This window comes from Bactrocera neohumeralis, chromosome 3 (genome assembly GCF_024586455.1).
Source record: "Bactrocera neohumeralis isolate Rockhampton chromosome 3, APGP_CSIRO_Bneo_wtdbg2-racon-allhic-juicebox.fasta_v2, whole genome shotgun sequence".
NCBI classification, from domain to species: Eukaryota; Metazoa; Arthropoda; class Insecta; order Diptera; family Tephritidae; genus Bactrocera; species Bactrocera neohumeralis.
In genome coordinates, this window is record NC_065920.1 from 28729852 (window position 1) to 28746612 (window position 16761).

The 16761-nt window shown below is 38.9% G+C and overlaps 2 protein-coding genes across 2 annotated transcripts; one reads left to right on the forward strand and one right to left on the reverse strand.

Moving 5' to 3' along the window:
- Nucleotides 1–1173: 1173 nt before the first annotated feature.
- Nucleotides 1174–3905, reverse strand: LOC126752791 (sterol carrier protein 2). Its single transcript, XM_050463772.1, has 5 exons — nucleotides 3683–3905; nucleotides 3038–3361; nucleotides 2757–2947; nucleotides 1702–2588; nucleotides 1174–1636 (listed from the first exon to the last, which is right to left on the reverse strand). The coding sequence occupies exons 1-5, from the start codon at nucleotides 3725–3727 to the stop codon at nucleotides 1446–1448; spliced, it is 1638 nt and encodes a 545-aa protein (XP_050319729.1). The 5' UTR covers nucleotides 3728–3905; the 3' UTR covers nucleotides 1174–1445.
- A 1885-nt stretch (nucleotides 3906–5790) lies between these two features.
- LOC126752779 (transport and Golgi organization protein 1) lies at nucleotides 5791–15519 on the forward strand. Its single transcript, XM_050463757.1, has 11 exons — nucleotides 5791–6143; nucleotides 6203–8665; nucleotides 8734–9218; nucleotides 9282–9414; nucleotides 9482–9801; nucleotides 9885–10028; nucleotides 11412–11572; nucleotides 11636–11737; nucleotides 11810–12015; nucleotides 12079–12786; nucleotides 14705–15519. Exons 1-11 carry the CDS (start codon nucleotides 6008–6010, stop codon nucleotides 14791–14793), a joined length of 4947 nt encoding a protein of 1648 aa, XP_050319714.1. The 5' UTR covers nucleotides 5791–6007; the 3' UTR covers nucleotides 14794–15519.
- The last annotated feature ends 1242 nt before the right edge of the window (nucleotides 15520–16761 follow it).

Genomic DNA, 16761 nt, shown 5'->3' on the forward strand with positions numbered 1-16761 from the left:
GCCGCCTGGATGCAGTGGTACGCAGATAAGGAAACTACAGACTCTTGATGTCTCCCATCGAACACCTATGTACATAGTGAGCAGTTAAGGAGCATAATGAACTCCTCTCCAAGCAGTTCCTGTTAGGATGTTTTCGTAGAAATCACCCTTGCAGCCACCTGCTTGAAACGGAACCGCCCCCTAGGAACATCAAGAGGTCCTTCCTCAACTACGACGACGACATCGAACAGTACGCCGACCAACCTTCGGACGCAACTAACTTCCGACAGGCACTGACCGTCATTCACAGTGGAGCTATCAACACCTTCACCGACTCCCTTCCAGTGAATGGCGTTCTTGGAGTCAAATCACCACCCATCGCAGACGAAGAGTTCAAGTTGCCGCGAGAAACGCGAGTGACCCTAGCGCAGCTTCGTTCTGGATACTGGAGCAGGTTAAACTCCTACTTATCCAGAACAGACCCAGACATATCCAATATATGTCCTGCATGCAATGAGTCTCCGCATGATACTGGCCACCTCTTTGCATGCCCTGCCAACGCCACTCATCTAGCACCCCTTTGGTCCGATCCCGTCGAAACAGCACGTTTCCTGGGTCTCCCGCTAGATGACGTCGACGACAACATGGATAACTCTTACCATCCTAACGGGGTTTGATATTCTGTTAAAACAACAACAACCAACTTGAATTTTACCATGCAAGCGGCAATTAGATAATCGCTATAACAACAACACTTGTTAGCAAATTCACCTCAGCGATTCCCTCAGACTTAAGCATCCAACACCTATTTATCGAACGTCGATGAAATGTAATTAGTACTACTAAAGAGACTCAATCTGGTAATAAATAGTGAGGGTTGTCTTTAACTTCGGAATAATGACTAAACGATTTTGCTTTGAAAATGATATTTTTTTTATGATGAACGTATAAGTTAAATTCTTATTTTAAGATAAAGTCCAATAAATGCTGGTATTTTACTTTCACCTGACGTTGTAGAGTAGTGTTATCAAACTTTGACGGTATTAGTTGAATTGTTGCAGGAAACTCGTTTCCGTTGATGTCACTTCACAATAGCTGCTCATAAGTTCAGTCCAATGGACTTTAATCGAAAATGGAAAAAAAACAAGGTAACTATCAAAAACCTAAAGACATTTGCATAAAGAGAAAATAACGTTTTTATATAGATTTGTATTACGTAAAACATTTATTTCACCTTGATCGTAGTTCATAAAAACAATAAGTATAATGTACAGTTAAGAAAATATGACATTTATATATAAACATTCCCTGACAAACTATATATATATATATATATATAATTGTCATCAATTGCATATGAGTATAACTATGGAATTGCTTTGTACCCTTATCCGCAATAATCTTCACAAACTTATTGTGAAATAAAAAATGTTGATGTTTGAATCGAACAAGCCAACGCCGATCTCTTACAATTTTGCTCGCAATGTATCGATGCGAGATTGTGCTGATTTTTGTAATTCCAAAAGTTTCATTGCCATGCCCATATTGCCTTGAATCTTAATCTTGCCTTGGAAAAACGCTTTCTGCGGCGGCAGTTTGCCTGTGAGCAATTCGGTAACATCAGCATCGTTGATGGTGAATGTAACGTCACATTTATCTATGAAAAAAAAACAACAAATATTATTAATTATATGCAAATATCAATATCGATTTTTTACTTACCAGTGCCATTAAAGATAATTTTGCCTTTGCCCTCTTTAGCATTAATGACCCAAAAGCCAATCTGGCCATTTGGACCGTTTGTGACTTTAAAACCATATACAGCACGCACTTTTTCAATAAGATTGTCCTTGTCTTCTTGCATGGCAATTTCTAGTAGTTTAAGCAATGGCGTTACTTGAAACCCCTCACCATTGGCAGCAGTATTTGCTGCGGTTAAATTGTTACTAACGTTTCCCGCGGCTGCTGCTGGAAAGCCAAGGCGATACAAAGCTATAACCACTGCGCCGCCAAGACCTAAATTGTGTTGCAATGCCAGCTTGCAACCAGGTACTTGACGTTTTTCAGCCAAACCACGCAGCTGCCAACAAAGCTCCGCGCACTGTGCCAATCCGGTGGCGCCCAAAGGATGTCCCTTGGAAATCAATCCTCCACTGGGATTAACGACGTATTTGCCCCCGTAAGTGTTGTCACCGCGATCAATTAATTCACCAGCTTTGCCTTCCTCACACAAACCTAAGGCTTCGTATGTGATCAGCTCATTTGCTGAGAAGCAATCATGCAATTCAACCACATTTACATCCTGGGGTTTGTAGTTCGATTTAGCAAAAAGACGTTGAGCTGCTAAACGTGTCATATCGTAACCGGCGATTTTTATGAGACTTTTGTCAGCAAAAGTAGATTCGGGGTCGGTAGCCATTTCCATGCCTACGATTTCCACAGCTTGTGATTCTAAGCCATGCCGGCGTACGAATTGTTCAGACGCTAAAATTGCAGCGCCCGAACCGTCTGATGTGGGACAACATTGAAGTTTTGTAAGTATTCCCTCTACCACCTCCGGCGAACGCATAATCTGCTCCAGCGTGTATTCATCTCGGAACTGAGAATAACTGCACATGGAAAAAGTTAATGGGGGGTAAAGGAAAAAAAGATTAAAGTACAAACTATATATAATATCATTGATAAGATAGATAGAGTACTCAGTGGAGTACACCGAAGTTACAATTGACTTTTGTACTTTGATTTTAAGTGTTTAACAATAACTACTGAAAACTTACGGGTTATTCACCGAATGCTTGTGATTCTTCCAAGCGATTTTACCGAAGTGCTCCGGTTTTGTGCCATACTTGCGCATATGCTCTTTTCCAGCATTAGCAAAAATTTGGGCTGCCATTGGGCCACTGCCAATTTCAGTAAGTTCTGACATTTCAGTAATGTGTCGCTCCATGGGGTTAACGCGATCAAAGTACTGTTCAAAGACATATCAAGTTATGTGGTTATGATTGGGATGTATAGTACAAGCATATGCATGTAGAAATGTTTTTTACATTTGACTTACTTTAGCGGATAGTGACCCACGCTCCATCTTTTCGAAACCCACAGCCAGTACACATTCAGCGTTACCCGACTCAATAATTTGCTTAGCCAAATAAAGTGCACTGGAGCCAGTGGAACAGTTATTGTTGACATTATAGACTGGAATGCCCGTCATACCGACACCATATATTGCACGTTGTCCACAGGTGGAATCTCCATAGACATAGCCGGCGACCGCTTGCTGTATCTCTGGAAAGCTAAGTTTTGCATCCTGTAGAGCTTTAGTAATTGCTTCCTTTGCCATATCTGGGTAACATACATCCGCACGCCGACCCGGTTTTTCAAACTGGAAATAAAACAAATGTAAACTCCGCTATAATCGCGTAGGCGGTGTCTACGCGAGTAAAGTAGAAAAAATACTACAAATACATAGAATTTTGTAAACAAACATGCGATATTTGTGTTTATTAAAAATAAATAATATTCAGATTATCACTAATCCCATTTGTTGTAGTGGAAAATGCCATGTTCATTATGCTGCTATTTGTTGTTGGTAGTAATTGCACAAGTACTTGTTCCATTATTTACGTGGTTAATCGCATTCTCGTACAAAGTTCATCGTCGCAAAAATTATAAGTGCATTAACTACAATTTAAAACTTACTTACCTTTGTCATACCAACACCAACAACATATACTTTACTTTTCGCCATTTCTAATTATATTTTTTCTAATTTTTATTTTAAATAATTTATTTATGTTTGAAAACCACTATTATGGGTAAAAAAAAATGTAGCGTATGATCCTTTGTTAACAAACTGTTCCGCAATTTGCAATGGAATAAATTTGAGTGAACTCTGATCGGAATCAAGTCAAATACTGATAAACGAGTCCAATTGGAAAACATTCAACTAACAAGTGGTAGCGAAATTTTCGATACCGTTGTAAAATCTGAAATCGATAAATTTATTAAAAATACGATAGGTTGTGGTCCGAGTGTCTGAAATTTAAAAATTTTGAGAAATTATAATAAATAACAATATTTATACAAATTGGTGTTCTATGGCGCTGTCGGTCCGTCGGTCTGTCCGTGCAACAATAACTTGAGTAAAATTTAAGATATTTTAATGAAATGTAGTACACATACATATTACTTGACACCCAAGGGAGGTTGGTATTGCAGATAGTCCAAAATTAAGATACAAAGCGAATTGCAGCAGTGAGGGGCTTTTGTGGTTTGAAAACTTGTAAAATGTGGGCATGACCCCGCCAACTAATAAGCTTAATGCACATATGTATGAATAAATGAATAAATCTCACAAACCCTTTAAACTATGTATATCAATGGAATTTGCCCAGAGCGAATTTATTTAGCATTTCTTCCGACAGTGTGAAAATGAGTGAAATCGGGTGATAACCCCGCCCAGTCCCCATATAATGGTTAATAGCTAAACCCGTCAGATACATTAAATAGTACTCTCGGAATGGTAAGAGAGGGTTTAATTAGAACCGATTTCAAACTTGGAAAATGTGAATGGCCTTTGGGTGAAATAACATATTTCCGGACGGAATCAACGGATTTCAACCCAATTCGGTACAAAGCATTGTCCAAATATTAAAATATTACTGTATGAAAGTGATCGATATAAAATAATAACCATACCTACTTCCCATGTGACACAACTTTAAATTTCATTTGATGCTTTCGCTTTCCAGTATACAAATCAACCATTGAATTTATAATAAAACTTTGCACAAATTCTGCTTTAAGCTGTGTCATTTCGAGTTTAAAAATTGTCAAAATCCGACTAATACTGTCTAAGCTTGCTTATTCCGAATATGGGGACTCCAGTACCTTTTTACCAAAAATAGCGGTCTTCCTTTTAGATTTATTATTGAAACGAGGAGAAAAATGGCCACGTTCTTAGCCCCATAAGTGTCCATAATATAAAGATTCTCGAACTTCCGTTTGACTTTATTTCACATATATCAGGAATTAACGGTGCATCTCGACAGGCAAATATTTATTGTTACTAACTGTATTGCCGTGCCTATTGCCTATGGAGACTCCATATTGCTTAAAGAAAGCAATATATGGAATACTAATTAGTATGCCATAAATTGAAAGCAATAAGCTGTCACTTCAGCAGTTTGACAGCGCAGCTTTTATTTCTATGAAAATTTCGAAAAGGCAACATATCCTATTTACACATATATCGAAGAAATATATTTCTTAATTTTTTTATTTTCCACATAAATTTTTTTCATCCATATAAAAATTTAAACAATTCAAGAGCTGAAAACATGCGCTACATCATCTCGAACCTACCTACCCTACGCCTTTGCGCAAATGATTATGTTATGATAACAAATGCCCACATATAGATTTGGCAATGGCAATAGCTTTGACAGTTAAGATATATACATATATTTGAGTGTTAAATAGATAAAATCGGATGAGAACTTGCCTTAATATGTGGCGGGCAAATGTCGCAATCTCCATTTCTATCTCATTTCAGGCTTTTAATATTCTCTATATTTTGGGGCTATATATAAACATCAAAGAAGTTACGAATATTACTTATTTCCTACAAAATATATGAAGTTTTTCTGTTGCTATTGAAACCTTAAGGACTATCAGAAAATATAATTCCTTTCCCGACATCAATTTACAAAAACGTGAAATTTTTCATAGCAAATTCTTCTTTACATTTCAGAAAAAAATTTATTAATTCCTTTTAATTTTATTTCTGGCAACACTGTATGGAAATAGGCAAATTTGACAAAACGATTACAGATGATGTGGCGAAGAACGACTGAAGCAAATTTTCATATATTTTCCCTACAAATTAAGCTGATTTTTTAGAAGAAAGTTAAAGAGAATTTGCTTAGAAGAATAACCAATTGCGTTAAAGTAATAAGTTAGTTAATAGAAGTAATAAATAATTTAAGTAATACACAAAAAGTGCGGTATTCGATAAAAACAATGCAAAATGTTTGGCAGACGAAAATGCTCGGCAATGAACTCTGCACTAATTTTTCTGGGCGTTTGCAGCATTCTTATGCCGACAAATTGGGTAGTAGAGGGTCTTTCTGACTTACGGCTTTGTGCGGATCCACAATGTCAAAGTAAGGCTGGTTTACTTTATTCTAGCACACAAATATATAGTAATTACAAATTTTTTAAGGCATTATTTCTCATGGAACTGGTAAGATCTCCTATCGAGCAGGGAAAGAAGGTATGGTGTCTTTTAAAATTAACTCTAAAATACGAATTAAATCGAAAAGTGCTGGTAAAGATCCCACGCTTTGGGGTATCGAAGTAAATGGACGAGAAGGTTACGCACCAAAGGAGTATATTTTGGAAGAAAGAGTAGTTGTGAAAGATAAGTACTTATTGTATACTGTACCTGTCACTGGTTCACAAACAATATCTTCAACTGCAACACCAACACCAGCTGCAACGCTAAAACCTTCAGAAAGTATTTCAATAAAAAAAGAAGACGTGGAGATAACCCCCACAGCACCATTGTCGCCACAATTAGAAACTGAAAAATCAATTCCTCTAACAAGTCGGGAGAGGGAACCTACTAAGGAAGATATAAGTCAAGCGACACCTGTGCAATCTAATATTGAAATTATTGATGGTACAGAAATACCGGTTTTAGAAAAAGTGATAGAAAAACAAAATAACTTCCTAGAAAAGAGTCCTGATAATGCTGAGGTAGCAGAAAAACAACCATTGGAAAACAGTAACGAAACCTCAGAGGTTGAAAAGCAAGTGTCTAAACCTGAACAAATTATTAATAATACTGCTCAACAACAGAATACTTCAATAACTGAGGATTCAAAAGATATAAAGAGCGAGTTACCTACATTAGGATCCGCAGATGATGACGGTAATATTGAAGATGATGACGATGAATATGCCGAAGAGGAAGACTATAGCGGAGAAAATGAAGATGATCCCATATTGGGTGAAAATGGTGAAGAGATTACTAAAAAAGAAAGCAACGATTCAAATTCGCTGACTGAACAAATGGATCTTTTGAATGCGCAAGGTTTTAACAAACCCGATGAAGATAATAAGGCAGAGGATTCCTCCGAAACTGAGAAATCAAATTTAAATATAAGTGATGGCACAGAATCTCATACAATGGAGGAAAAGCTTTCGATCGAATCATTGGGCGACAACATAACTGTCATAAATGAGACTATCGGAACCGAAACGACAACGGAGAAGTCAGTTACCGAATCGGTTACTTTGCCACAAGAACAGTTATCCGTACCACAAGGAGTAGCTTCTGCTGAAGTGTCGTCGGCAAGTGCAATTGCGAATGAAACCGGCAAAGAAGTTCCTAGCGTATTAAGTGAAAGGCTGCCAGTTCCTAACACATTGACAGATACTACAGCTCTCGAAACCGAGTTACAATCTAACGTCTCTATAGAAACTACCACCCAATCAACATCTGCAACTACGAGCGAGATAAAAGTCGATGACAATGCATCAAGTGCTGAACATAATGTGCCTACTTTACAAATGTTTGAAACATCAACTCAACATCAACCTCAGGATAAGTACAAACAGGAGCAACAACATACACATGCCCATACGCACTCACAAGAGCAACAGCATACATATCAGTATCATCCACAAGAGCAACACCAACATCTTGATACGAGTACACAGCAAAATAACCCACAAGATCAACACAAACATCTAGATCCGCTACAAAATAATATTCCTCAAGAGTCGGAAGAGACTACAACAGAGGCAGCGGATGTAGCAGCAAGTCAACGGTCTGAAGACGAAGAACTACATACACCCTATTATCCCAAACCGATCGATGAGCAAAGGTTAAACCAGCCACCACCCGGTGTATATTCCTACGAAACTGTTACAGAATCATCGACAAGTGAAGTGGAAACCGAGCAATTAGATACGGCAACTCCTTCATCAAGTGATCCTCAGCAAAGCAACGAAGTCAACGATGCATCTGATGAATACGTCGAGTCAATGAAAAGAGATGAAGAAAGTCGACACAAAAGCCACTTATATGCAAGTTCCGAAGAGGAAACCACAGCCACACCAGCTGAGGAAAATAGTCAAAGCAGTGTTATAGATGTCGTCGCGGTAGAGGAAAACTTGTCCCACACCACGCCTATTCCACCAAGTGTTGATGAGATAGAACAACCAGTACTGCATTCAACACCAATACCGCCTATAGAAGAATACGAGACAACAACAACTGCGGCAGGTCCGTCGATAGAGGAATATGAAACAACAACATCAGTGCCACTTCCATCAATTGAAGAATATGAAACAACAACATCAGTGCCACTTCTACCAGTAGAGAAATATGAAACAACAACACCTGTGCCACTGCCATCAATAGAAGATTATGAAACCACAACAAAAACATCTGAGCCAGTCGAAGAAAATGAAAGGATAATAACAAACGCTGTGCCAAATAATGTGCCAGAGCAAGAAACTAAGGAGCAGGAACAGGGCCTATTCGCTACTATACTAGGCACTGTCAATAATTTCTTGTCGCATGGCAAAAAGGAAGATGCTAATGTAGAGGATGAAGAACTGCAACGCATACTCTATCCTGATCGAGCCAAAACAAGTAAAACATCAAAGGAGGCCGGTAAGTTCTGAAATGTGTTAGTGTGCTTTGATAAATCAAATTAACTGTAAAAATTTTATTTGTTACAGATGCTGACTATTGTGAGAAGCTTTCACCAAACGATTGTCCATCGCAAGTGTTGCGTGAATTAAATAATGCGGCGGCATCGTCTTCTTCAATAGCTGGCTGTCAGTTGGATCTAACTAACATGTCCATGGATATGTTGTTGACCGTGGCTGGTAATAAAATGTTTGAAATGAGTGAATTATTGGCCTGCCTGGCGACAGTGTCGGTCACGTGCCTTTTCTTTTTGTTCGTGTATTATTGTTTCTGCAACAGCAGTCGCGAAGGCGAGCTGTTGGGCAGGTTGAATGCGTTGGAGCGCAGCTTGCTGGCGACACACAAGGAGAATGCTATACTCAAAGAAGATTTGATGGGTACGCGTAACAAATTGTCGAGCATTGAAGATAATTCCTTCGGTTCGAACGATATGGTAATAGCGTTGAAGCAAGAATTGGAGGAGGAACTGCTGGAAAAACGTCAATTGCAAGAACAAGTTGGAAGTTTAGAAAAGGTAAGAAGCACTAAGCATACCTTAGGTCTTTAATATATGTATTGAAATTTATTGTTAACTTAGGAACTAGAAAATGCAGCCGAAGCCGGACTGGAGTTGAATAAAATCGTTTCAGAACTATTGAACAATCAGACCGGTGACGAATCTATTATCAGCAGCGTTGAGGAATTGCAAAAGCAGTTGAATGAACAACAAAGTACCGTTAATTGTATTTTACGCCAGTGAATATTTGAATAATTTTTGAATTTTTCTGGTATATTTAGAAACTATACTCGATATAAACGCTAACTTGGCCGAGAAAAGTCGTGAAAATAGCGAACTACAGCTTATGATTGCAGAGCAGAATGCGCGTCTTAGCGGTGAAATTGCGTCGTTGCAGCAAGATAACGACGAGCTCGAAGTGGAAAAGAGTAATTTACAAACACGTTTGGAGGAAGTGAAGCGCGAGTTCGAAGAAGACATCACCAAGGCGCTGGAAGGCAAGAACTTTGAGATAAAACGTCTACAAAGTGAATTAGTTGAGCTCAGTACAAAGCTCGAGGCGGAACACACGAAGTATCAGACGAGTTTGGCGAAAGTAGAGGTAAAAGATCTCTAAAATTATCCTTCGAATCACTTTTTTTGCTGTTAGAAAAATATTGAATATAATGTGTTCCATACTTGTAGGCTTTGGAGGAGTGTTTGCGTACAGTACGTAGAGATCCAAGTGTGAATATCAACAACGTTATTGACGTTGCCAACGTAAGAGCCGAACTGTTGGATGTGCAAAAGCGGTACGCTGCTTTAAAAGATCGATTAGATACAGAAACGGTAATGAATGTGAAATGGTTTTATACCCTGAACAGAATATATTAAGTTTACTACGAAGTTTGTAATACCCATCAGGAAGGGTCGCACACCTTATAAAATACATATAGAAATTATCAGTATGACGAGTTGAGTCAATCTTCTAGTCACCTCGTACGCTGATGATTGCACGGTATTGACGTCGGGCACTGGAATCGATGGCATGTGTTCAAAAGTAAACAACTACCTCTCCAACTTTTCTCGCTTCCTCACTGCACGGAACCTAACACTTTCCCCCACCAAATCCACAGCGACCATATTTACGAACTGGACGAAGGAGTATAGACTTGAGCTTAATATCGCAGTCGATGGCATCAAAATTCCGACTGTCAATAATCCTAAGATTTTAGATGTAACTTTTGATAGTCTATGCTACTTCACTCTACACACGACCGCGTTTATTGCCAAAGTACTCTCAAGTTGCTAGTTGGCAGCATATGGGGAAAAGACAAAGAAATGTTATTGGCAACATACAAGGCAATCGGCCGGCCGGTCCTTAACTACGCCGCACCAATATGGTCGCCTGGATGCAGTGAAACGCAAACGAGGAAGCTAAAGACATGTCAGAACATTGTACTTCGGACAAGTATAGGATGCCTCTTGATGTCTCCCATCAGACACTTGCACAGTCAGACCCGTATGCTCCCAGTTAAGGAGCATCACGAACTCTTCTCCAAGCAGTTTCTGCTGCGGTGCTTTCGCAAAAATCTGGAGCGGAATCGCTTCCAAGGAGCATCAAGAAATCCTTCCTCAGTCACGTCGATTACATAAAACAATATGCCGAGCAGACTTCGGACGCAACCAATTTCCGACATGCACTGACTGCCATTCACAGTGGAGCCATTAAGACCTTCATCGATTCCCTCTCCCTCACTAGCCACCTTTAGCATGCTCTCCCTATGGTCCGATCCTGTAGAAACAGAAACCTCATGGACTACTTATCTAATCTTTACCATCCTAACGGAGATTAGGTATCCGATACAACAACAACGAGTTGAGTCAATTTTGCCATGTCCGTCCGTCCGTACTCCTTCTTCAGTTTATGTGATATTGATCGGAAATTTTGCACACGTTCTTTTCGCCTCAAGAATGTACTCATTTGTCGGAACCGTCGATATCGGACCACTATAGCAGATAGCTGCCACATAAACTGGACGATGAAAATCAAGTTGTTTTGATTGGATCCCTGTAACATATAGCTGTCATACATACTGATCGATTAAAATCAAATGCTAATAAGGAATATTTTGTATTTGTGAAGGGTATTACAGCTTCGGTGCAACCGAAGTGAATATTTTGTCTTGTTTTGTATTTTAAAATACGCTAACAAATTTCTTCCCGATATAGGATGCCAAAAAGTTGTTCGAACAGCAATTACAGCTAGCTAACAGTGAAAATGAGAAATTGAAGCATGATTTCCATCAATCGGAAAAGGATAAATTAGAGGCACAGACGCGTTTGGAAGTGTTGTCCAACTACTTCAAGGAGAAGGAAAACCAGCTGCAAAAGTACGATTAAACTGTAACTGTATATGTATATGAAATATCTTATATTTTTATTTTTTCTTATAGAGAACTAAGTCTGAAAGAAGCCATGTGGCTGAAGCAACAAGGTGAAACCACCAGCACCGTGGATCGCGTTACCACAATGCAACAAGAAATTCAAGCATTAAAGTGTGTACAAAATTGTTTTTTTCTTTTTTTTTTACTTAAACTATTGCATGCAACCAAACGTCTGCATTTCAGATCGCAAAACGATGCACTGCGCGCTGAAATCGAAGCTCAACTAGCAGCACACAAAGCGCAAACGGGGACTTTGGAGAATCGTGCACATGAAACATGGCTGGCGGCACGTCAATCAGAACGTCGGTATGAGGAGGCGCGCGCCGAAGCCACAGCGCTGCGTCGTAAGCTCACTTCCTTGGCTGGGGGCGCGACTGGTGAAGCTAATTGTATATATGCGCTGAAAATATCATTTGTTCTGCAAACTAAAACTCTTTCTTTCCCACTTTCAGTTGAAAAAATGGCTGCTGGGGAGTTAAATAATGCGAATTCGCCCATACATATGGAATCGCCCGGTTCGCCGTTGTTAGGTAGACTGCCACCACCGCCATTCCTGCCACCACCATTCATGGGACCACCGCCACCATTTATGGGCATGCCACCGCCATTTGTGCCACCGGGTGAAATGCGTCCACCGCCACTGGGACGTCTAATGTCACCACCACCGGGTGCGGTCAGCGGCGGCAGTGGTGGTAGTGGGCATTTACCACCACCGCGCAGCGGTCGTTATTCGCCCAACCGCACTGATTATGACGCCTATGATGACGATGAGGACGAGGATGATTATGTGGATGACGAAGACGATGAAGATGAGGAAGAGGAGCGTATTCGTCAACATCATCGGCGACGTGGTAGCGATATAAATGGCAGTTGGCATCGCGACGACTCATACTCACCGCCGCCGCGCGCTTATCGTTCACAATCGCCCACAGATAGTCGTTACAATTACAACGCGGAACGTGATCTCATCTCGACATACGATACCGAAACCGATTTCGAACCATCACCATCACCAAGAAAACACGAACGACGCGGTGCACGCGGCTCACGTGCCGGCAGCTACCGAGATTACTCACCACCGCCAAGTGCCTCGTCACCGTTGAACGTATCTTCCAACAGTAATGCAGGCAAAAAGCATACCTCCTCGGCATTTAGTAAAGGTAAGATAATCGTACGCAATTTTTTGCCAAACTTAGTGTGTTTGTTGTACTGAGGAAGTCGTGAAAAGAGCGTAGATTTAGTGAATCGTTCCCACGACAGTCGGATTGGACTGTCAAGTTGTTGTTGTTGTAGCGGCAGAATTCTGCCGAGTTGACAGTTCTTGTCGGGTGGGAAACCCGGGTCCGTTCCGGTTACGTAGACCCGACTGTCGTGGGAACGGACTGTCAAGACGGCACCAATGCTCGAAATTAATTCAGGAATGTTTTCTGCCGCTGCAACAACAACAAAGTCAGATTTAATGAATCGTAAATATTCGTAATTAGGGATCAGCCATCAAAGAAATTGCCGGTTGAACTGGTTGTGGTTTTATTTTACATCAGATCAGAAGCGATATGATATCACAACGTCATAAAATAATTCTATTGTGGTTGTTGTTGTTGTAGTGACAGAAAATATTTTCCAAACAAATGGAGGAATGCCTCCATATTGACAGTCCTTGGACGAATATGAATTCGGGTTCGTTTTTGTTTGCCGACCGGACTGTCATGGGAATGGTACAATCGGGTATTATGTGAAGCACAGCAATATGATGTGATATCACATCACCACACACTGTATACTCAACATCACATCAAAGTCTCATGTCACTTGTTCGCTGTCAGTGCGACATGATATCACATCATTTCATAGTGTTTTCCAGAATTAGGCTCCGGATGGTGCAAGTTTTACAAATATACCCGAATAGGGTATATTAAGTGTGCTATTAAGTACAGGGTGTTCCAAAAGTCACGCAAGTTTTAAATTTGCCGCCATTTAAATTAATTTCTCACAGTTAATGAAGTTGAAACATTATTCTGACCATATTTTGGAAGTAATTTTCGAACTGTGGCTGCCAAGCATTCATATCCCATAAGGGGACACTGGCGGGACCACCGTTTCTGTCGGGTTAATAGAGTAGTCCGCTTAATTAATTGTCCTTAATAAACTTCAAAAATTGTTGGGAGCGGCCAATATGCACGGTGAATGGAGATGTCCGCTTAATAGAGTGTCCGTTTAATAGAGCTTTCACTGGCATAAATGATCAGCGTGTCGATAATGTTTGAGACATCGATCTGAAACTTTGTACAGGTCATTTTCTCATTAAGAAGCTGCACATTTGTCGGAACTATGTATATCCTTTCATTATAGCATATAGCTGTCATACAAACTGTCCGATCAAACTCAAGTTCTTGTATTTTATATGTTATTTAATTTATTTTTTTTGTTATATTTCTTTATTTATTTTTTTTAAATATTTTTTTATATATTTTTTTTACATATTTTTTTATATATTTTTTTTATAAATTTTTATTTTTTAATTCTATTTTATTTTTTTTTTATTTTTTGATTTATTCTTTATTTTTTTTATTTTTTTATTATTTTTTTTTATTTTTTTTTTAATTTTTTTTTAATTTTTTTTTTTTTTTTTTTTTTTTTTAATTTTTTTTTTTTTTTTTTTTTTTTTTTTTTTTTTTTTTTTTTTTTTTTTTTTTTTTTGTTTAAAAATTGTTTTTTTTAAGCTTGCCTTACTATAATGTGATATGATATCACATCGTGTTTGTGAACATTTACTACTAAACGCGTTTGACATATCCTTAAATTCGGCTAATCAAAACGACCAATTTAACGAACTTTTATATTAACTTTCTTTGCCTCTTTCTCTTTCTTACCGCTCAATTAGAATTCACTTCAATCAACATTTCAAGAATTGAAAAAATTATAAGAGGTGTGTGTGTGTGTGCTGTTTGTGAACTTTACTGTGAGAGTTGGGCATGTGTGCTTAAAGATACGTGACAAACTAACCGTACTTTTAATGAAAGCATTATATAATTTATTTCGTATACTAAATGACATAATTTTTTTAATTTTTTTACGCAGGCCATATGAGTTCCGGCTCAGAGAAGTCCTACAATGCCCCGCCACCACCACGACATGGTGGCAAAAAGAATAGCAAGTCGGCGGTGTAAGTGGTTTATGGGGGCGTGCAACTTACCAATGGAGTTCAAATGTTTACTTGGCTAAGCGTGGGCGGTTAATCTACTAAATAATACTAACGTGTAGTTAAATTAATTGTTATACATATACTTAACGGTGAAAGAGATAAGAGCGAACAACATTGGAATACCAACAACACGAAGTAACAGCGAAAAGAACACTGCAATAATACTAAATATCCACTCCATACATACCCACGTACTCGTATGCGCAACACACGAGTACATTCGTACATACATGCAAACTTTTGCCAACGAGATTCCATATTACATGCCAAAAATTACGTATTAACAGCATTTCATTTTACGCACTTTTTAGTCCCAAATTAGCAGCGAACAAAAATGGTAGAATCCTTTTTTACTTATTGTTTTTGTTAATAAAAATTTACCTCCTAATCCGAATGTTTGCGAATGGTTGGATTTATTCAACAGCGCTGTGCGATGTGCACTTAATGGCGTCGGCAAGCATTTGTTGTAGTAGTGCTGCGCTCACGAATAAACTTCCGAATGTCGTTAGAGATCTTGAAATGTTTTGTTTTCTCTTCTGTATATGTAATTAAGTCTATGTTGTTAACATATGTTTATGAGAGTACTATTTTAATAATTGTGGTCCTGTATAAATTTCATCGCAATAGAACGGACTGAATATCTAATAAACGAGAAGTAAAATAAATACTTAAATCATAAAATCGAATAAAATTTGTCTTATTGTGTTGTTGTTGTTGTTGTAGCGGTTTTGTCAAACGCTGTTTGGTGGAACGGTAGTCGTCTATGTAGAACCAGGGCGCACGAATGGGATCAACTTAAAGTCTGTTGGGTCAAACGAAAGTCGTCGGCGTATTACAGGAATGACTGCTTAATGTTTCTAAAAGGCGTTTTCGCTTGGAGGTGACTGAAATAATGGTTTCTGCGAAAACATATGATCGAGCTTTTTCTTTCTATGCTCTTTACTAGGAACATCCATGCCTCATTATGTAGGTGCCCTTCAGGAGAATTGAAGTGGTATCTGGTTATAGAACGCAGTAAGGTTTTAAGATTTATTTAGTCATTAATTGCCTTGTAAGTTAAATAAGCTTAAAAGGTCGATTCGGCCCGCTTTGGTATCCAAAACTCGTATACATTAATTGATCATAAGATCCTCACAAATCGATAAGCGCTTTGAGCCTATCACAAATTTGTTGAGAGACGGCTAATGTTAGTTTCGCTAATGTTAGTTTCGGTTATGTCTTTTGGACGGCCGAAATGTTTTAACCTCATTCTTGTAAAAGCTGGAAGTTCCTGGTTGTTTCCACTTCAGCTTTCTCCATACAACTTTGTCAACTTGCGTATGACAAAAATTTTTGCCCTCACTCATCGGATGTCCTGCCTTCTACTCTGGGCCAAAAGGATCTCGCAGTCGCACAAAAGCTCATGCGATGTTCATTGGTACAGTGCTAGAACACAAGAGGACAATGGTTATCCAATTCGTTCTCATTCCGAAGTGAGTGAGTTCAATGATTCTGACTGACGTCTGGCGTGATTCTACTAGGACCATGCGAGAACAAAATAATAAGTCCAATGATGAAGTAGTTTGAGACCTTGTAAATAGCGAACACGTTTATTTGTCTTTTTCTAAAGTGCTTTTGGCTAGCGATTTGAGTATCTGTTAAAACTGGCACCTAAAAATTTAGTGATTGTTAAATAGGATCGCTCTCGAGTTAGTCGGGAAGGGTAAGAGGCTCCTAGAAGAGAATAAGCGAGAAAGGTTAGAGGGAAAGCCAGAACCAAACAACTTCACTTTTACAAGGTACTAGGTCATAAAGGTATCGATGACAATCAGATAATGGACGAGATCCCCAAGAGTAAAAACTTGACTTATGGTGGTAAGCCCACGCATTGTCTTTACGACAATCTCTTCAGCAGCATGGCAAGGAAACGTAGATCAGAAATGCACAAAATTCC